This window comes from Caretta caretta, chromosome 11 (genome assembly GCF_965140235.1).
Source record: "Caretta caretta isolate rCarCar2 chromosome 11, rCarCar1.hap1, whole genome shotgun sequence".
NCBI lineage: Eukaryota > Metazoa > Chordata > Testudines > Cheloniidae > Caretta > Caretta caretta.
The window spans coordinates 78,813,497-78,834,942 of record NC_134216.1 but is presented as its reverse complement, the minus strand read 5'-3'; the positions used below and the strand labels follow the sequence as shown (position 1 = coordinate 78,834,942).

The 21,446-nt window shown below is 49.2% G+C and overlaps 1 protein-coding gene across 1 annotated transcript in view; it reads right to left on the bottom strand.

The window, feature by feature from the left end:
• The window catches only part of COL6A1 (collagen type VI alpha 1 chain), a 69,694-nt gene that overhangs the window by 6,875 nt on the left and 41,373 nt on the right, over positions 1–21,446 (bottom strand). The window contains exons 21-30 of the mRNA XM_048869366.2: positions 15,774–15,836; positions 14,950–15,012; positions 12,101–12,151; positions 11,980–12,015; positions 11,344–11,406; positions 8,617–8,682; positions 6,356–6,391; positions 5,514–5,550; positions 3,581–3,589; positions 2,546–2,679 (exon numbers count right to left, since the gene is read on the bottom strand). Coding sequence (XP_048725323.2) covers positions 2,546–2,679; positions 3,581–3,589; positions 5,514–5,550; positions 6,356–6,391; positions 8,617–8,682; positions 11,344–11,406; positions 11,980–12,015; positions 12,101–12,151; positions 14,950–15,012; positions 15,774–15,836 — 558 coding nt within the window. The remainder of the gene's footprint in view (positions 1–2,545; positions 2,680–3,580; positions 3,590–5,513; positions 5,551–6,355; positions 6,392–8,616; positions 8,683–11,343; positions 11,407–11,979; positions 12,016–12,100; positions 12,152–14,949; positions 15,013–15,773; positions 15,837–21,446) is intronic.

Below are 21,446 nucleotides of genomic sequence, written 5' to 3'. Positions count from 1 at the left end.
CTGCGGGTTTCACTGCTATGTAGACTTCCTGGATTGGGCTGGAGCCTGAGCTCTGGGACCCTCCCACCTTGCAGGGTCCTAGAGCCTGGGCTCCAGCCGAGCCTGGAAGTCTACCCCGCAGTGACACAGCCCTGCAGCCCGAGCCCCACAAGCCTGAGTTGGTTGGCAGAGGCCAGCTGTGGGTGTCCGAGAGACACTGGCCTCACCTGGAACTGACAGACAACAAGACAGAGAAAGGAAACCAAGATGGTTCCTACAGCAGCATGGGTCAAGGGAGCGCTGGCGTTAGTCAGTACAGATGATGTCTAACCTTTGCTTCTCTCTGCTAAGCGAAGGGTTCTGTAGCCAGGTGCCCAATAGATGGTGACCTGGTTTTGAGACGGCTGCCGAGTGTCACTGCAAATATACGCTGGGAGCCCCGTACCCAAAGGAGGCGGGAAACAAGCCTCTGGTAGGACTCTGGCATGGCTGGACTCACTGCAAGGAGCCATGGAGAGCGACAGGGATTGCTGGCACCCGAAGGCCCAGCTTCAGAGCTGTGGAGGCCAGGGCCTGCTCCATGGAACTGTGTGGGTCCTTAGGGCCTGGCACACTAAACAGGTCACTGCCAAGGGACAGGTTACAGGCTGGTGCATTGACCAGACCCGGTGGATCTGTGACAAACATCGTCAACCACATGTTAGCGAGAGGGTAATGCATCATGGGGCCCAGAGGCAGCTCAGAAAGACCCGGCTGGGGACCCATTTTGTGCCTGCAGTGCCTAGGGATGCTGTGGCTCGGGCCTGCTCAAGAAGCCCCTACACATCATCACTGACCCAGAATGAGTGGAGGGAGGGCCCCACTCCCAGGCCCATCTCCTGCTGCTGGGGAGGAGAGGGCTCGCCGTTACAAGTCCAGGTCTATACTCAGCAATGGGATCTCCCCTCCTCTCCTTCTTCGATACTAAACTTCGATACTTGATACTAAACTAGGAGGAGTGGTAGATACACTGGAGGGGAGGGATAGGATACAGAAGGACCTAGACAAATTGGAGGATTGGGCCAAAAGAAATCTGATGAGGTTCAATAAGGATAAGTGCAGGGTCCTGCACTTAGGACGGAAGAACCCAATGCACCGCTACAGACTAGGGACCGAATGGCTCGGCAGCAGTTCTGCGGAAAAGGACCTAGGGGTGACAGTGGACGAGAAGCTGGATATGAGTCAGCAGTGTGCCCTTGTTGCCAAGAAGGCCAATGGCATTTTGGGATGTATAAGTAGGGGCATAGCGAGCAGATCGAGGGACGTGATCGTTCCCCTCTATTCGACATTGGTGAGACCTCATCTGGAGTACTATGTCCAGTTTTGGGCCCCACACTACAAGAAGGATGTGGATAAATTGGAGAGAGTCCAGCGAAGGGCAACAAAAATGATTAGGGGTCTAGAACACATGACTTATGAGGAGAGGCTGAGGGAGCTGGGATTGTTTAGCCTGCAGAAGAGAAGAATGAGGGGGGATTTGATAGCTGCTTTCAACTTCCTGAAAGGGGGTTCCAAAGAGGATGGCTCTAGACTGTTCTCAATGGTAGCAGATGACAGAACAAGGAGTAATGGTCTCAAGTTGCAGTGGGGGAGGTTTAGATTGGATATTAGGAAAAACTTTTTCACTAGGAGGGTGGTGAAACACTGGAATGCGTTACCTAGGGAGGTGGTAGAATCTCCTTCCTTAGAGGTTTTTAAGGTCAGGCTTGACAAAGCCCTGGCTGGGATGATTTAACTGGGAATTGGTCCTGCTTCGAGCCGGGGGTTGGACTAGATGACCTTCAGGGGTCCCTTCCAACCCTGATATTCTATGATTCTATGATTCGTTTTGTTCCAGCTGGACGTGGCGTAGGAACAGATGGAGGCGGCCAGGAAGGGCGTTAAACCACCTTTGTGCTTCCCTGAATCTTAGCCTGGCCCTGGCATAACTTAGAGCAGCGTTGGACGGTGTTTTTGCGTCCGCTTGGCTGCCACAAACTCCTGGAGGCCACGGTGGCGGCTGAGAGTGGCCTCAGCACAGCAGCCCCCTTCCCACACTCCTCTCCCAGGCACTGCCCCCGCACTTCCCAGGACATCTACATGCGGCTTAGGAGCTTAACGGCAGGAACCCATGTTTGAACCTCTCGGCCACAAGTGCATTAGCTAGGGAGCTTTGTAGACTCAAAGGGAGCTGGAACGGATGTCCCCGTTCATCCAATCCAGCCACCCAGAGAGCGTTCCTCAGAACAAGTCCCCTAAGAATTGGCTATTCTGAGGCAAGGGAGATAAGCCCATGGCAAAGAGTTCTGGAGAGTGCAGGATTGGTATGTTGTATTAGGAGTTTCGGCTGCCACTGCTCTGCTCAGCTGGGAAGGAGCCCCCTGTAGTTACATGTGATTTACCAGCTGAGCCTTATGTTGTCAGCATACAAGTGAGGAGCGTTTGCCTGGTGTGTGAGTCTGCACCGGGTGGGGTGGCTCAGTCCCTCCATTCTGCATGGGAGGGAGATTTGTACGTGCACACAGTACACATCCCCTTGAAAAGTCACCTTCACACGCTCATCTTTGCTCAGCCTGTCAATGACTTTAATGATGAAGTCCTTGGCAATCTGGAAGTTCTGCAGGCCGATACTCTCCGAGCTGTCCAACACGAAAAGCACATCGATGGGGCCGCATTTACACTCTGCAGCAAAGCACAGACCCAGAGGGATGTGTGTTAGACAGCCTGGCTGCTTTGACACAGCATAGTGCAGCTTGCACGAGCCCGTGGAGTGACAGCCGGTGTCAGTCCATAGTGACGTGCTCGCTTTGCCAACAGAGAAGATGTAGCCCAAAAGCAAGCAGCAAAATCACCACACGTAGGATTGGAGATTTAGTTAGCTAGTTATTCCTTTTGATTTCCCCATTGCCTCTCCTGACCTTTAAATGTTCTACCCAGCTTATTAGACACACAGGCAACATTTCAAAGAGCCCAAACTGCACTAACCAGGTCCCTTACAATTCTCATTTCTTCCAGCTAGCTCTCCTCTAGGGCCCGGTCTCAGCTACAGATTCACTGGGCCATCTGGGTTTGGTGGGGAAGCTCCACCATTGGAAAACAATTTTCCTCAGCCACCTCCTGCTTCCCCCTCCCGCCTTTGGGTTCCTAAACCATTCCATCAAGACACTGTAAAGGGAAGCGAAATGGCAACTCCCTCATCCCAGGGAGGGGAGAGGAGGGGAGGGGAGGATGCGGCAGATCTGGATTTACATGTGCAGAACTGCTGTCTCTTTCAGTAGAGAAATGGTGGGAAAAGGTCTCCCAGAGCATTGCTGGCCATGGGTCATCTGGACAGTTATCTTCTAGAGATACAGCACAGATGCATGCTGGCCTCCTTATTGCGAGTGCCGGAGGCCCTCAAGCTTTCCCTGCTACAATTCCTGCCTGGTTCTGAGGCTGTGTTCTCTGAGCTCTTTCGGCATGATCAGACTGAATTGCCTGGCTAGTTACTGTGGCTTCAAGTACTGGGGCAGCAAGGAGGTGGGATGGAAAGGAGCAAAAGAACCAGGAAACATTCCCAAAGAGTTTGTAAAGTGACACTCACCGCAGCAAGCTGGAAGAAAGGGAGAGAGAGAGAAAGTTAAAGCTGAGTGTACTGAATGTTCTTCCCCACAATAACTCAGGCAGTACAACTGCAAGAGCTGCCATGAAATATTACAGCATGAGTGATGGACACAAGGACATAGCAAAATTATAATGTCTCCATTCAATGCTTCCCTCACATCTGGTGCATTTCAAAACATCTCCTAGGTTCAGAACGTGCACGTTCCGCAGCAGGCCTAAGCACCAGCTAGGCAAGAGAGGTTTTAATGAAAAGATTGACGAGCCTCAGGGAATGTGTGTGGAGAATAAATTACTACCAGATGATACCAAAACAGAATCTTTCAGGGAGTACCCAAACACATGTCTGCAATTCAGTGGACTGGCCAATCATTTTCTAAACAGAAGAGGAGGTTTTAGAATAGACTGTGTACAAGGAATCCTGCTTACTTGTGCTGAATACGGGCTGGGAAATGTTAGTTCAAATTTAAAAAAACCAAACCCATGCTGTCACCATGCACTGAAAACTTTCCCAAACACTGTAGATAGTGTCTCTTATCACATTCTGCAGGTTTGGATGCATTAGGTATTAGAAAGTTTGAAACAATTTACTTGGCCAAGTTTCTTTCTTAGGTACAGTGATTTATTACTTTTAAAAATATAAATAAAGGATAAACCCAGAAAGATGAAGCAATTGTCAGTCAGGGTGCAGACTGCAAACTCAGCTCCCCAAACACTGTGAATCCCTTGCTGGCCAGGGTAACTGAGCACTACACGAAAGGCAAACAACATCATACTCTCTGGTAGTCACAGTAAGAGACGTTAAATCCCTTTTTTAATGAAAAATATTAAGGGCTTGATTTTCAAAGTCAGAGGCATTCAAAAATACATGCACAGATGTGCACATAATTTGTATGTGCAGTTACCAGGAGCACGCACAAATCCAGTGTTTGCATGTGCAATTCAGGTATTTGCATGTGTCTCACTGGCCACCACCAAATACCTGATTTACACATGCAGTTGCAAAAATGGTATGTGTAAATTACACATGCCTTTGCACACAAGGCATTAAAAATCAAGCCCTGGCAGTCTGGGTGGCACAGGGGTTGCCTTACGGAGGACAGTATACAAGTGTGAGTGCCTGCATTTTCAGATGCTCTCCCAGCTGCAGATAGTGTTAGACCATGGCTGAGTTGCTAGACTCTCTGGCATGTTGGACAGGAATGGTGCCTGCTTCTCCATCTCTGACCCTTCTGCAGTGACTAGTCCCACGGTTCATTGTGGGTGACAAGTGGCAGAAGCTGGTATCACCATGGGTGACTCCTTGACAAAGTAGCGATGCCTAGATTTTCCACCCGTGCCATTTCACTTCACCTAGCTAAGTGGAGGACGAGGGTCTGAAAGCAGGGCCCTCATGCCCCACTGCTGTCAGGGGACTGGCTGGCACACCAGGATGGCTGACCTGCCACCCTGGGGTCGTTCTCCGTCTGCTTTGGGCACAGGAGCGGGTCTGAGCGGAAATGCGCCAAATAATGGGCTTTGGGCTCTACTCTGGCAGCATGTGGGCACTGCGGGGTCCACCCAGAGGCAGGCGTGCTGGCCCCAGGCTCCCTTCAACCCCAGGGGGACAGAGCTGTGCTCTGCCGTGCACTGGGGTGGCCAGCATGGCCTCACGATGCAGCATAGCTGCCGCGGCTCAGGACCAGGGCACGCGCCACGCTTCCCTGGGCTTTGCTCAGGTTTTCACCTCAGGCAAGAATCTGTTTAAGACGTTTCCCTCTTTTCACGGGGGTTTTCCTGCAGCAACACTGGCCGTCATGTGGGCTTGTCTGGCAGGTCACTACCCAGGGGCCAGTCCCAGATCAAGGCCTTGCAGGTGGCTAGCTGGCTTGGCAGGCTGCCTGCCTTCCCAGACCGACCAGGAGCGGGATACTCACAGCACATTTTCATGATGATGTCTAAAATTTCACATTCCTGAAAAGAAAGGAAAAGAAACGCTGAAGGGCCAGGTGCAGACTGACTCCCGCCCCTGCCCTGCCAGGAGCGACTGCTGCCCTGTGTGAGCGTCACAGACGGCTGCACCTGCAGCCTGGGCATCTGCTAGACAGCCGAAAGGGGAATGAGCTGCAGGGGGCATTTCTGAGTCCACAGCAGGTGACCGTCACCGCTCTGGAGAAAATCGATAAGATCCGTTGCACAGGCCAATGGCAGAGACTATGTGGCCGTTTCCGTCTTGCTTTATCACTGCAGCAATGGATCTTACACCCTGGACACGTCTGGCCACTCCCTCCCCTCTCTGGCAGCGAGTGGAGCAGAAGTAGTGTCCGAATCGCAGCATATGCGACAAGCTCATTAGTGTACCAAGAAGTCATTAATCTCTGTGAAATCACAGTCAAAGGCTGCCAGTTCTATTACAGTGGGCAGGTTTCATGGAACCCACATTGATGCTAAGGGGTGAGGTATATGCTTGTTGTGCCCTCCTCAGTGAGAGGAAACCCAGGCCCTTACAGCTGCTGGGTCCCAACAAAACACAGGGCTTCAGACTGGTGGAAAAGACCGATTGGAATTACTGGGAGGGCATGCGGGGAGGAAGACACAACTGGGTTTGGCCTCCTTCTGGATAAGCCCTGGAGTTTACACAGCCCTACTGGGGACTTGCCCTGCACATGCTGCTGTCTAAGAACCTTCTAAAGGAACATGGTTCCCCTCAAGCCATAGCACAGGGCAGCTGAAAGACAGAGAAGGAAAGCAAGCAGTGCACACAATCGGTGTCACTCACATCTGGTCCTGTAGGCCCCGGGGGTCCGGGAGGTCCCTGTCAAACCAAGCATTGAAAAGACGGGTAAGAGAGGAGCCAGAGCTTTCTGCAGTTCTCTCCGGACTATCTGCTGTTAAACAACACAGAGCAGAGTCTGGAAAAGCAGCGTCGCTCCCAGGACTCAGCTGCTGGAGCTGAGCTCTGAGCAGGTCCATCTGCCTGTCTGAGCAGGCCCATGGAGCCAAGCCACAAGGTAAATCATCAGAAGCACTTTCCCAAACCACTCCAGCTGTGTAATGAGGAGCCATTTGCTGTGGCAGCTCCCAGCTTCTGTGCACCAGCCTTATCCACGTTCGCCAGACGAGGCCAGAAATGCACTGCTAAAAAGAGTGGAGTTTCTGCGGTGGGAGGGAACGTCCCCTCCATCTCTGTCAGAGCCATGGCACCCTCCTCCCTCTCCCCCTGACATCAGAGCTAGTGGCCAGCTAGGACTGGGCATGCTTCCAGGTCTGGTGGTACCACTCTGCCAGTGGCCGGAGCTTGACCACTGAGCAGCAGCAGCCCCTCCCGCTGCCTCGGGGCAGGTCACTGGCTAGCCTTCTCTGCCCAAGGATTGGGTTCCTTTGGGATCCCCAATGTGAATTAGCTCTCCAGCTGTACAAACACAGTAGAGACAAGGCTGTGCAGGAAACTCCTGGAGACCAGCCCCAGGCGGGGGTACAGTGCTGACCTCTCCTAGCCACCTCGTGGGCTGCGATGGAAGAACCTGGGCTCCGCTCAGGACCTTGCCGCAAGAAGACATTCGGGGCCACCTCTGGGCCCCATGAATGCTGGGGCACCGTGGGCGCAGGGGCTGCAAACACCAGCATTCAGCTTTGGGAGAGTTTTGCTCATTTTCCCAGGAGGGCAGGGCAAGTGAGGAGTTGGGCCCTTGGCTCTCATCACCCTCCCACAGGCTGTATTTATCAGCTGGGCTCAGATGCCCTAGTGAAGGCATGTTCTGTATTATAGCATTGGCTAATTCAGGCAAGGGTCTATATCCCATCTTCACTGGCCTCCATCTGAATTCTCCTCTTCAGTAGAGAATCTGCTTACCCAGGGGAAAAGGAGACATTTATTTTACGCATCAGAGTCAGTGTGAGGTTGCCATAGGCACATGGAAAACTGAACTGGATGTGTTTGGGTATGTGTGGTATAACAGTGGCCCCGCTGTGATCCGTTGGTGCAGCAACATGGTAGAATTCATGCACAACGTACAGTTAGCGCTGGGTGGAATTTTCCACTGGGATGGTTTTCTCTGAGGGAAACTACTCAAAATGTAGTTTCTGCTTCACTGAAATGTTCTATGAGAAAATTTCAACTTTGCCAAAACCCACTGTTTTTCTGATGCAAGTAACGTAACAAACTATTTGGCTTCTGATAGGTTCAACCCAAAACCCCAAGTTTTCAACACAAACTCATTTTGCTGACCTGACCCAAAGCATTCCATTTTGAGTCCGTTCAACATTAAACTACATTCCTTATTGTGGTGTATGCCTCCTGGGAGTTGTATTTCAAGCCCCTATTCTCTCCTATGGGTGGGGCTCGCAGGCGGACATCTCTTATGAGACAATGCAGACTCTCCACTGACCAAACTGTGTGGTATATCACTGGAGTTACAAGACTGTGGGTGCATCCCGGGAGCTGCAGTACAACCAGGGGAATGGCCCATAGGGGATAATGGAGGCATCAGGCTCCCAAATGACAACTCCCATGAGGCAATGCGCAAAAATGGTGAAACGTGGTTTAACGTTGCACCGAAGTGTTTCTAGTCAGTTTGCAAACTGAAATAAAATGTTTCTATTCTGGGAATGTCTCAATGATTCGTTTTGATCGACAATGCTGGAAAGAAATGTTTAGACAGTTCTGAATCAAAATTTTTCGGAATAGTGTGTTTTGTGAAAATTTTTGATATTTCAATATTTCGTCACAATTTGGGACGCAAACAATTGTGGAAATACTGGAATTTCCTGTGGGACCGACATTCAAAATTTCGCTAAGCGCCGCTTCGAATGTCTGTTATAGAGTTCATAGAGCTCTGTCACTGCTCAGGGCTTCAGGCACTCACAACCGGGTTCAAAACTGGACACAACAATCTCTGTCAAACTGGCCTGCAGTTCACCACAAGCAGGTCAGAAGAGCAGATCAGAAAGCTCCCAGTGGCCCTAGTTCCTCGGTGCTCTGCCCCCTCCAGTCTGCTGTGCTTTTCAATACAAACTCTTTCACAGAGCTGGGTTACTTACCGGGGGGCCTTCTGGGCCTCGGTGACCCTTGGCCCCTTTAACGCCTTTGGGACCAGGGTTGGGATTCTGGAAGAAAAGAACGTGCCATTACTGAGGGACGAGACTGCAGTGGCATTGTCAGCTCTGCTGGGTTACCGGGATCGTTCGTGGGACTTCGGGAGCTATGACTGACTTTGGCCCCACACGTCACCCACCCTGGTAGCGTTTTATAGAGCACTTTCCACTTGCAGACACGCAGCATTATTATCTTGATTAAATGATATGTGATTTCTGTTGCCAACTAAGAATACACCAAAACAAGGACTTTTGAAAGACCACTGCAAAAGCCCCAAGTCTGGATTGTGTTTTTAAAACCAATGGCCAAATCATGGCCGGTGGAGCCCATTTCCAAAGAAGGCCAGCGTATTACCTCCAGGATGCCCTTCTACTGGCACTGGTGAGCACTCACACGAGTAGATTTATAGCACGTGGGCGACACAAGTTGTGCCCTGTCAGTTATTATTGTGCTGCTATAAACTGTGGAATAGACTAACACCAACATGGCAAAGTTCAAGTTATACCAACAGGAGCATGAACTAATTAGGGCCAGTGTCTATATCTCCTGGTGCCACAAGTCATCCTTGTGTGAGTAGCCCCAATGAAGACAGTGAGGTAAATTGAATGAGCAAGGGGTGCAGGATTGGCTCCTCAGCTTTCCCCGCATAACCTCTGACTACACTAGATCAACCAAACTGCTGAAGTCAGATTTGCAAAAGCACATTCCCCCAGATCAGTCTGACTGACAGCAGCTGCCCCAATCCTCACCAACGTTTAGCCCAGTGCAATTTGAAATTGGTTCATGAGAGATGAGGTTGATAACCAAACTAAACTGTAGCACCGAAGGCCCATGGCAGTAGGATTAAAGCTACTTGATAACTTCCACAGTGAAAAACAAGTCATGAGAGGGCAGATCCATGGGAGACACCAGTCCTGACTGTACAATGTCTCCTAGTAAATCTGGCATGTCCGATGTGGCCAGCAGGCCAGATGGAAGTGTGTGTGTATTTTGAAATGATTTGCACATGTCCGCTGGGCCTTGGAGGGGTGCCTCTTAAACACCTGCATAGAAATAGTGGCCACAGCCAGGGTGAAGGCTCTGCTCTGTCAGCCTGGGCATTTTCTTTCTGGCCAGGCTGCTTTCTGAAGCTTGTCCTTAGAGATGGAAAACAGGCCCCATGGGGGAAAAGCAAATGAATCTGAAGCATGATCTGCTTTCTCTGTCCTGCCCATGGCGGGGAGCGAAGGGACCCTTGGGAGAGGGGCTGCCTGGCTGTTGCTGAGCTCCTGGGCTGAGCACCCTGCCGGCACCAGCCGGGGTCAGTGCTTTCGCCTCCAGCATTTCTCATCTCTGGCTCGGGGAAAGCGCCCCTGATTGTGCTGACTGGGCGTGTGGACCTTGTCACAAACCAACCTTCTCACTGGCCTCTGAACCCATAAACACCCCTGCCGTGTCCAGCTTGCTCCTGATGGGCTGAATTTCAGTCTCTGCTGGGGCTGCTGATAGTTAGTCTAGCAGCCCAAGGGATAGCTACCTTCAGCTCCTCACATTGACCCCTGGCTCTCAACCTTTCCAGACGACTGTACCCCTTTCAGGAGTCTGATTTGTCCTGTGTACCACCTGGTTTCATGTCACTTAAAAACTACCAGCTTACAAAATCAGACATAAAAATACGAAAGTGTCACAGCGCGCTATTACTGAACAATTGCCGACTTTCTCATTTTTACCATATAATTATAAAATAAATCGTTGGAATATAAATACTGTACTTACATGTCAGTGTATAGAGTATGTAGAGCAGTATAAACAAGTCATTGCATAAAATCTGAGTTTGTGCCGACTTCACTAGTGCTTTTCATGTTGCCTGTTGTAAAACTAGGCGAATCTCCAGATGAGCTGATGTACCCCCTGGAAGACCTCTGTGTATCCCCTGGGGTACATGTACTCCTGCTTGGGAACCACTGGCATATTCATGTTGATGGCGCATCAACAAACACAATGGGCCACGCAAGAAGCTTATCTCCACCTGATGAACTTTCCTGTGGATGTTCTAGCTAGGATATGGGTAATGGCTTTGCTATGAATGGCTGGGCAGGCAGCGGCTGCAGCTTACGAGGTGTTCGTGCTGCTTCACGGTTCTTCACTCACAAGTGCGTGGAAAAGTTCCCCTTGCACAGGGGTGCCTGAGGACTTAGACCGCACGGCGATGTTCCCAGCCGCTGCCCAGCAGAGAGAGCAGGAGTCCCAAAGTCTGTCAGCTACCTGCTTCTCCCGGGCCACAGGGCACTCGGGGTATGGCTAGCCGAGCCTGTCCTCCATTCATACTTATGGCTAGGGACTTCGCCTTTGGCATCAGCTCCAGAGCCCCTTGTTATCTGTCCTTTGCTCTGGGGCAGCGAACTAAAGAGGAACGCCGGACACCAGGGCTCCAGGCTACATTCACAGTGTTGCTCTTATGGAAAACAAATCAAACAGATCTGGAGCTATGACCTCCCTGCCATCCTCCCCCATAACACTTTAACAGGGTAGTACCACCTGGGCAAACTGCACTCCGCAGACTGGGGAGCTTTACAGCACTGCAGCAGGCTGCACCAATAATTTAGAACAGGAGCAAGGCCTCTGGATTCCCCCTCCAGGGGGAACGATTCAGCTTTAAAAAGAAAGTGATACCAGCCTCCTTCTGCACTCACATCATTCCCAGGGTCTCCTGCTTCTCCTTCATCGCCCTTGGGACCAGGATAGCCTCTAGTGCCCTGAAAAACGACACCAATAACACTGCGAATTAAAAGCCAGGCATTAGAGTAACAAGCGTCCTCCCTCGCCTACAGCAAGCGTGAGAACAAGCTGCCAGAGCAGACATCCCTGAGGAATCACAGCTGGTCTTTATTTCTTGATGCTGAGTTACAATAAAAGTGTGTCATCGAGACAGAGACCTTCTTTCTTGGCATAAGTTACCATACAGCCCATACTGAGGTAACCTTGTAACACATGCCAGCGATTCCATCAGCTTTTGCAACCCCCCTCCCCAAGTTATTACGAGTTGCCTCAGAAAGGGAAACCCATACAAAGCCTGTCTATAGCTAAAGATGCCCACACAGCACAGGTACGGGGGTAGCAGGGGACATCCCAACCTTTTGGAAACAAGGCCTTCGGGATGAGCAGGGCTGGCCAGCCAGCGCTGGGAAGGCCATTTCAGAGCACGGTCAGCCAACGGGCTCTGGAGCAAAGTGGCCAGTGGTGAACAATGCGAGGGGCCATCACCAGGATGTACTGCTCAGGTAGTTTTGTATTATGTAGCCCTGTAGGAGAGACGGAGGCAGACTTACATTCGCACCAGGGTTTCCTCTGTCGCCTGGATAGCCCTGAGGGGAAGGGAAGACAGCATGTTAAATCAGAGGAATAGAAATACTGTTAAATTATTGCGTAAAAATTTTCTATGTAACTTACTGGGAAGCCCGGGAAACCATCTGTGCCATTTCCTGGAATGCCGTCCGCTCCCTAGTGGGAAGAGCAAAAATAAGTGAGGTGTCAAAGCCAAACCAGTTAGTTCACTTATCCGCATGTCCCACTTTCTCTAGCAGGCAGCCATTCCCCCACAGCCTGGTGTTCACACATTCTCCTGCTATTCAACAGAGCCCATAACTTCTCACTGGGATGGGACACTTGCAGGTCAGAACCCTACCACATTCCTCCGGGCCTTCTCTAGAGGCACAGTCGTGATGAATAAAGTGAAAGTTCTCAATGATGGGCCAACTATCAATACGTCCTGCTGGTTTCTCCCCTGTACCAATTGTCATTAGGCATATGAATCACAAGCTTTAGTAGCCACTTCTAAGTGGAAGCTCTTAAATCTTGTCCACAACTACAATGAACCCATTACAATCACCATGTGAACAGCTTGTGCTTTGTAAAAGGGCGTGACATGGAAATCAGAGCTTTACTAGACCCTCAAAGTGGTAATGAAATATAAAGATGATATGCGGCAAGAGACAGGATCAATATAGAGATAGAAAGAGTTTTTCCAGGTTGCATATCATTAAAGATGCTCTTTATCTTCTTGAGATGACTACCCAAAAATGCTTAATGTGTCATTAAGATCAGAAAAGTGACTGTGACATGATGGCATCTCCTTGCTGAAAAGATCTGCTCATTTTCCTATCTGCAGTGAGTTTGGACTCCAGTTGGTTCCTATTTGCAATGCAGAGCTGTGAGAAGCCGTGCTGGATTCTCCTGGGGTGCAGCATCTGTAATGGAATTGTTAGCTACGTCTCCCTCTCTTGTTAGTGGGACTGCAGCTTGACTGTCAAACTCCAGCCTGATTTCACAGTGCTGACGGAAGAAACGAAAACACCTTTCTACCTGTACATTGAGTGTGTGTGATCTGGAGCCACAGAGAATAGGCACGGATGCCCCCAATGCTATTTTTATAGGGCCATTGTTTAGGAGCCACCACAATTCATATTCAGTCAAGTTAAATATAATTTTTCCTGCCTCATCTCTCCTGGGGCAGAAACCTGCCCCCACATTCACACACCTACTCAGTGCTATAGCCCCATCCGCAAACGCGGAGGGAGCTGGTCCTTTTTAAAGCTTCTGAGCGTAGCAGAGAGGCTGGGGGTGGGGTTACTGCTCTAACTCCCTCTCCACCTCCAATCGTCATCTTTCTCTTCAGTATCTCAAGCCGCATGAGTGCCTGCTCTTTATTCCTGAAGTAAAAGGGAGAGCGGCAGCGGGGGCCAGCAGGTGGGAAAGGGACAAAGATCTCCTTTTCCTCCACTGGAGTTTCACTGTGATGGGGACATTTCAGAGATCAGGCATAAGGGATCTGGCCATTGGAAAGAGGGTGCAGCCAAGACACTAATACACATGCGTTATATATACACACCCCAATAGATGAACGAGCAGCTTTAACAGAAGACTGATATTTTAGACCTCTGGGTCCTCTACTGAAGTGTGTATTGAAGGCACGACTCTTCCAGCCTGCAGAGCTGGAGGACATAGTGAAAGGACTCTTTTCAAAGGGCTGGCGAGTGACAGTATGATAGACATACAATTAATCCCACTTCCACCGGAAAACGTGTAGGCCAGACGGGCTGTTTTTTCTCCTCTGGATTGGATGAGTCTTGTTACCGCAATGAACCTCCATTGCAGTGCAGTGACTTGTGCCATAGAAATCCTTTAGGGAACTCCAGCTGAAGGCTGCAAGCTAGTAGTGTGCTGTTGCCCACACAATAAGTAACAGGCATGCTGGTTTCAGTTCTATGTACATCAGAGAAGTGAGACGGGAAAAGTTCAGAAGAGAAGCAATCAGAGAAGCAAGGAGAGTTTTGTGGCTGAGCTACTGGCAGGAAAAGCTGCCTGTCTCTGGGACCAGGGGCTGAGCTTGTAATGGCTCACTTCTTCTCTATAGAAACTAAACCCACAGAAGCAAACCCAAACGATAACACGGGTTTATAGCATTCCACTGACACAATATTCTGAACTTCTCTGTGGAGAGCAACGGATTCAGCTCCAACCATTCGCAGGACAATGAATGAATTCACAATACAAAATGAATATGAAGCAGCGGGGGTGGGGGGATGAAAACACAAAGCAGGCAAGAATGGGAGACCCATGTGGAGATCCTCAGCTGGCGGGAATCAGTGTAACACCACTGACATGGATGGAGCACACCAGCTGGGGAGCCGGTCCAGTATGCTAAGTGCATTTGGTACCAAGGGACACAAATTGCAGAGTGTGACTTGAGAGTAATGGGTTCCAGGCTGGTCTCTGTCAGGGCCTGAATGTATCTGAAGAACAAAGTAAACCCAGGTGTGTACACTGGCCCGCTAGAGTCTCTCTGCCCACCCCGCTGGCAGATGTTATGCTTTGATCCCTCTCCCCCAGCATCCTGACATACCATGCAGCACAGCTGGAGGCCAAACTCTAGAATGGGCTTCACCTGCCGGCTGAGTCTACCATTCTGCGGCTCTACTCCATGGGCCAGATCCCCAGCGGGTGTAACTCAGATGTAGCACCATTGGCATGAATAGGCCAGATCCCCAGCGGGTGTAACTCAGCATATCTCCAGCTAAGTCAATGGAACGATGCTGATTTTCACCAGCTGAAGATCAGCCCTGTGTATGTGCATCGTGCGTGGGACCACAGGGGAGTATCCAGTGGGGACTCCTGCACAGCACTCAGCAGTCCTGCTGGGGAAGCCAAGGAGGGGGCGAGGGGGGGGGTTCCTCTTGCTGAGCACGACCAGTTGTAAGCCACTTTTCATATGTCATATTCCACTGTGAAATACCACTCACCCTTTCACCCATCACGCCAGGGTCTCCAGGCAATCCGGTGGGTCCAGGGGGTCCTTTGAGGCCCTGAAGGGAGAGGGCGAAATGGTCAAGCATATTGTAAAGGACATGAATGCACAGCAAATGATCCTTTCAAAGGCAAACCAGCTGCTTTCATTTTCCTGTGACATTTTGATCCCTCACTTCCTACCTTAGAAGAACCCTGATGCGCTGAAGGATACAAACGGGAACATTGCAATATTCCAAGTGGAGTTGTTTATTTGTGGACAGCACATGGCGTAAACTGTGCACCTTTGCCATTGTTTCAATTCCCCCTTTTCCTCAGGGCAGTGGCGCAGGCCTGTCAGATGATCCATTCCGGAGTAGGACCAGACAAAGCCCACAAGGTGCACTGTAGAAATGATCCAACCCGGGCTTGTCAGGTTAGACTAGTGTTCTAAGAGGGCCCCTCCTCTACATTCTGTAATGTTGTTATTGCAGAAATCAAAGAGTGTAGACAGGCTGCTGTTAATAAGAATCACCTAGTGAGTAGCTATACTGTCTACCAGCTCTGCTCAGAAAACTGACCCCAGAGATCTGTGGGTCCACACTGAAGAAGAAGCGTTTAAAATGCTACCATCCCATCATGGACGTGAATTACTGTGTGTCTTGGAAAACCAGCTTCTCTGTTCCTGTTTATAAGGGCTCCACGTGGTTTTCCAAGATCCATAAGGCTAGGCACCCTGTCCATTGGGATGCAGAAGAGAGAGCCTTTTTTGATCACCGCCCTCTGGTTTATCTATCACACAGCCATGCCTTCCTTCAAGACAATGATAAAGAACACTAACCTCAGGTCCCAAGGGTCCTTCGTCTCCTCTGTACCCCTTGGGTCCAATTGGACCAACTTCCCCCTGTGAAAGTAAAAAGAGAACTGAAGGTTTCATTTCTTCCCTGTCTCGCTGGTTACGCTCCTCTGGAGGCACTGCCCAGAGGAACGCATAGCCGTCTCTCATGCTTTGTGTGCCTGGCTTGTGCAGAAATGTGATTCCCCCTATCCTGCTATGGGGCTGGACCCTGGTCACCACACCACAAACCTCACCTTGGATTCTGAGCATCCAGCAAGACAGCAATGCGAGTACTGCACAGTCACAGATGCGGTGGCTGGCGGCCCAGATTCTGCCAGGTGACTCATTCCCAAACTTCACCCTTGCAGGCCTCACGGTGCTTCAATTCACGTTCAAATTTAGCTCACCAGGGCGGGGAAATATTTCTTCATTTCCTGACCCACAGGGTGAGGGCTGGTGCCTGATGAACCCATTACACATTAATGGGTCATGCCCAGCTGAGTCACAGTTTACAGTGAGGTTTCCATTTATAAATACAGGCGGTCAGACTGGATGACCACAATGGTCCCTTCAGGTCTTGGGATCTCTGAATCTAGCAATCTATAACACATATTACTCCTGTCAGGAACAAGCTTATATCACTATTTATACATGGAACCTTAATATAAACTGTGGCCTCTAATTCCTTTCTGCTAGCAGCAAAAGCCATTCTTCCATGCAGGCTTTGGTAACGTACATAATACACATTATTATGTGTTGTGTCTCTTAGACTCACAGATCTTAAGGTCAGAAGGGACCATTACGATCATCTAGTTTGACCTCCGGCACATCACAGGCCAAAGAACCTCACCCACCCACTCCTGTAACCCAGACCCCGAACCTCTGGAGGAGTTACTGAAGTCCTCAAATCAAGATTTAAGGTCTTTAAGTTACAGAGAATTCACCATTTATACTTGTTTAAACCTACAAGTGACCCCATGCTGCAGAGGAAGGCGAACCCCACACCCTACCGGGTCTCTGTCAATCTGACCTGGGGGGAAATTCCTTCCCAACCCCAAATATGGCCATCAGTTAGACCCTGAGCGTGTGGGCAAGACCCACCAGCCAGACACTTGGGAACGAATTCTCTGTAGTAACTCAAGAGTGTCCCATCACCGACCACTGGAGATATTTGCTACTAGCAGTCGCAGATCAGCTACATGCCACTGTAGACAGTCTCATCATAACGTCCCCTACGTCAGCTTATCAAGTCCAGTCTTTTTTTTGCCCCCACTGTCAGGTTTTTTGCCCCCACTTCTCCCCTTTGGAGGCTGTTTCACAGCTTCGCTCCTCTGATGGTTAGAAACCTTCACCTAATTTCAAGCCTAAATTGCTGATGCCCAGTTTATAGCCATTTGCTTTTGCCCGGCTGCACAAGCCTGTCCTTTCCTCTCTGCAGCTGGGCAGCCACATCCTTGCCCAACAACCTGCAGCAGCTTGCATCGCCGGGCACTGCCGCAGCCAAGAGCTTCGTTGCAGCAGACCAGTGCTGCCCCAAGGACGCAGTAAGGTAAAAGCCGGGATGAGGAATGGAGTCTTTCGTCTCTAGGTCTGTAGATAATATGTTGTGATCACAGCTTTGTTCCCATCTCACCGCTAGGAGAGTCGCCTTTCAAAGGCCTACATTTTCAATTGATCTCACTGTTATGTCCTGTTCTAGGGAGCGTGATGAATGCGGCATCCCATGTGAATGCTTTAACCATCAAGCTATAAGCTATTCTGTGAGGTGGGCTTGTCAGTCTCCCCTACTGGAACTGTTCCACTTTATATTCTCCATAGCCAGGTAGCCTGATGGGGAGCCCGGGAGTTCCACGGCTCAGGGCTTCCCATGCACCCAGAACTGCACCAGCCTGTCAGGTTAGGTGACAGGAACCTGGAAGGCCTGCAGCCATTGGCTTGTGGCTTGTCAGCAGCCCAGGCTCTAGATACCATCTGGCCCTGGTGACTTATTACTGTTTGGTTTATCAATTTGTTCTAAAACCTCCGCTAATGACACCTCAATCTGGGACAGTTCCTCAGATCTGTCACCTAAAAAGAATAGCTCAGGTGTGGGAATCTCCCTCACATCCCCTGCACTGAAGACTGATACAAATGTAACCCACCCAGCATCCTGTTCCCTGGCACGCTCTGAGGTTGTTCAAGCTGGGATAAGTCTGCGCTGGGGCTTATTACACAACACTGGGATACTGGGCCTGAGGCTCCTCCATGTGCCCTGCATTGTGTGTCAGTGTGTGTCACCTCAGACCAGACCCGCTCAGACAAATCATCAGCAACAAGGCGTTATTCTGTAAGGAAACCGAACAGGATTCCAGTCCAGCAGCCTTCTGCCAGCTTGCCTGACTCGGGCTCCCAGCTGAAACGTCCTACTGGGAGGGCAGAGGGTGCATCTTGGCAGGAGCCAGGACGTTCTCCCAACGTGCCACAGTTTGTCGTCTGCAACTTGCTGCTCCCACTGCTGCTGCTGAAGCACGCTGCACTTGGGATACACCAAGAATTCATTTAGTTTCTTCGCAACGGCCTTATCTTCCTGGAGTGCTGCTTGAGCACCTCTATCGGCCAGCGGCACCACTGATTGTTTGGCTGGCTTCCTGCTTCTCATGTACTTACAGTTTTTCAAAAAATTTTTTGGTTTTTGAGTCTTTTGCTAGTTGCTCTTCAACTTCTTTGTTGGCCTGCCTAATTGTACTTTTACAAAAAGAAAAGGAGGACTTGTGGCACCTGAGAGACTAACAAATTTATTTGAGCATGAGCTTTCGTGCCCACTTCATTCTCTGATCACTCAGTGACAGACTTAAAGGTGGCAATTTTGCAACAGAAAAGCTTCAAAACAGACTCCAGCGAGAAGCTGCTGAACTTGAATTAATATGCAAACTAGATACCATTAACTTGGATTTGAACAGAGACTGGGAGTGGCTGGGTCATTACACATATTGAATCTATTTCCCCATGTTAAGTATCCTCACACCTTCGTTTCAACTGTCTGAAATGGGCCATCTTGATTATCACTTCAAAAGGTTTTTTTTCCCCTGCTGATAATAGCTCCTCTTAATTAATTAGCCTCTTACAGTTGGTATGGGTTCTTCCACCTTTTCATGTTCTCTGTATGTATAAATATCTTCTTACTATATGTTTCATTCTATGCATCTGATGAAGTGGGCTGTAGCCCATGAAAGCTTATGCTCAAATGAATTTGTTAGTCTCTAATGTGCCACAAGTCCTCCTGTTCTTTTTGCTGATACAGACTAACACAGCTGCTACTCTGAAACCTGTACTTTTACAGTTGACTTGCCAAAGTTTATGTTCCTTTCTATTTTCCTCAGAACAATTTGAATTCCAATTTTTAAAGGATGGCTTTTTGCTTCTAACCACCTCTTTTACTCTGTTGTTTAGTCATGGTGGCATTTTTTTGGTCCTCTTACCTTTTTTTTAAATTTGGGGTGCACATTTAATTTGAGCTTTTATTATGGTGTTTTTAAAAAGTTTCCATGCAGCTTGCAGGCATTTCACTCTTGTGACTGGTCCTTTTCATTTCACTAGCTTCCTCATTTCTGTGTAGTTCCCCTTTTTGAAGTTAAATGCCACTGTGATGGGTTTCTTTGGTAGCCCCCCATCTGCTCAAGGATGTTAAATTTAATTACATTATGGTCGCTGTTACTGAGTGATTCAGCTATATTCACCTCTTGGACCAGATCCTGTGCTCCACTTAGGACTAGATCAAGAATTGCCTCTCCCCTTGTGGCTTCCAGAACTTGCTGCTCCAAGAAGCTGTCATTAATAGTGTATAGAAATTTTATCTCTGCATCCCGTCCTGAGTTGAAATGGGGTTATTTGAAAACCCCCCAAGGGACCAGTCTGTGATGCAATCACTCCTGGATCCCACCAATTATCTGAGGCATGTCTTACTAAGACCTTCTCTTCCACATGAAAATTACGCAGTTGCGTATGACTATTTGTGGCCACTTGATCACAAAGTTCCTTACAAATGTCCCTACTGATATCAGGCTTTAGCACGTCCTGACGAGACCTTAAAGGATGTCTCGTGAGCAACATGGCTGGTGTCTGATTTGTAGTAGTATGGACTGCATTCCTAACATAGTAGCAAAGTTAAATCCTCTAATCAAACTGTCACACAATGGATAGGAATAGTGTTGGTCCATACAGGGCACCAACTCTTTGAATAAGGACAAGAAGTTCATATTCCCTGAAATGGTCCTTACCCACAATAATGCAGCTTTGCCTATAAAATCAGTTCCGATATATCTGAATAAATCTTTCTGATAGTTCACTTGTGGAAGGATGGAACACAGCTGATATGACATGTTTGATAGCCTTTCTTTTGACAAATAGTTGGGTCTCTTCAGATGTGAATTGGGTCCCATTGTCAGTTACAATCTGTTCCGGAACTCCCTTCCCAGAAACGCGAGTCTGCATGCTCTCGGCATCTGCGCTGAACTAGTTGAATTCATACAGAATGCTTCAGTCCATTTAGAAGGAACATCTACTGCAATCATGTACATCTGTCCCATAGATGGCCTGGAGTAATTCGCGTTGTACTGTGTCATTTGTTCAATTTGTGCCCTATAGAACATATTGACTGTCTCTGGTTCCATTCGGTATCCTTACCTGCCTCTTCCATGGGCCAGCATAACAAGCAGTCTGCATTCCCATGGTGGTTCATAGAATCATAGAATATCAGGGTTGGAAGGGACCTCAGGAGGTCATCTAGTCCAACCCCCTGCTCAAAGCAGGACCAATCCCCAACTAAATCACTGGCACTTTTGAACTCAAATACTGTAACAGCAAGCACCCAAGAATATCATCCCATTGCTGGGACTGCTCTTTGGGTTAAAAGGTGAAGATCTGTAACTAGAGTAATTGTTTCCAGATGGAGAGTGGTGAAACTTTAACTCCTCAGACTAAGCTCAGAGCTTCTCCATCAATTTGACCATAGGTACGTTCTGCTGAGGTAAGCAAAGGCAATTGGTCTTTCAATGTGATCTTCCACCACGGGACATTACTGCTCCTATGTCACATGGGGAAGGATCACAAGCAAAGCTACACGTTAGCTGGTAAGGGCATCCGAAGCCTGGGCAATGCTGTATGGACAATCTTCATCTCTGTCCCTTGTGTGACAGGTGGTTTGGAGGCTGTAACTATGTCATTTGTCAAGCAAGAACCTGTGGAAATGACAGACCATCCCTAGAAAGGAACATCATTGTGACACATTCAGAGGCTTCAGCTTTCTAATGTGATCTCTTTTTCAATGGCTTGGCCTCAAAACACAGTTGAATTCACATTTCTCCTTGTTTGCTCTAAGTCCTCGCTCAGCCAGCCTCACAAGGAACCTTGAAATCACCACAGATATGGGCAGCGCCAGTCTTTCCATCACTGCCATGACAGGGGCGCTCCTCTCCTTCAGGTCACCTTGGATATAATTCCACCATCCTGTAAATGCTGCAGTTCAGTCTCTGCCTCTGGCCATATATCAAAAGGCACTGGTTGCGCTTTGCAAAATGCAGAAACTACCTCCTCCTAATGCTCAGTTTTTGCTTTCATATGTTTTGAGGTTTTGATACCATCCTGAAAGACATCAGCTGCCTTGTCCGAAAGCTCTGCTCATTTTAGTCTGGGCCTGGA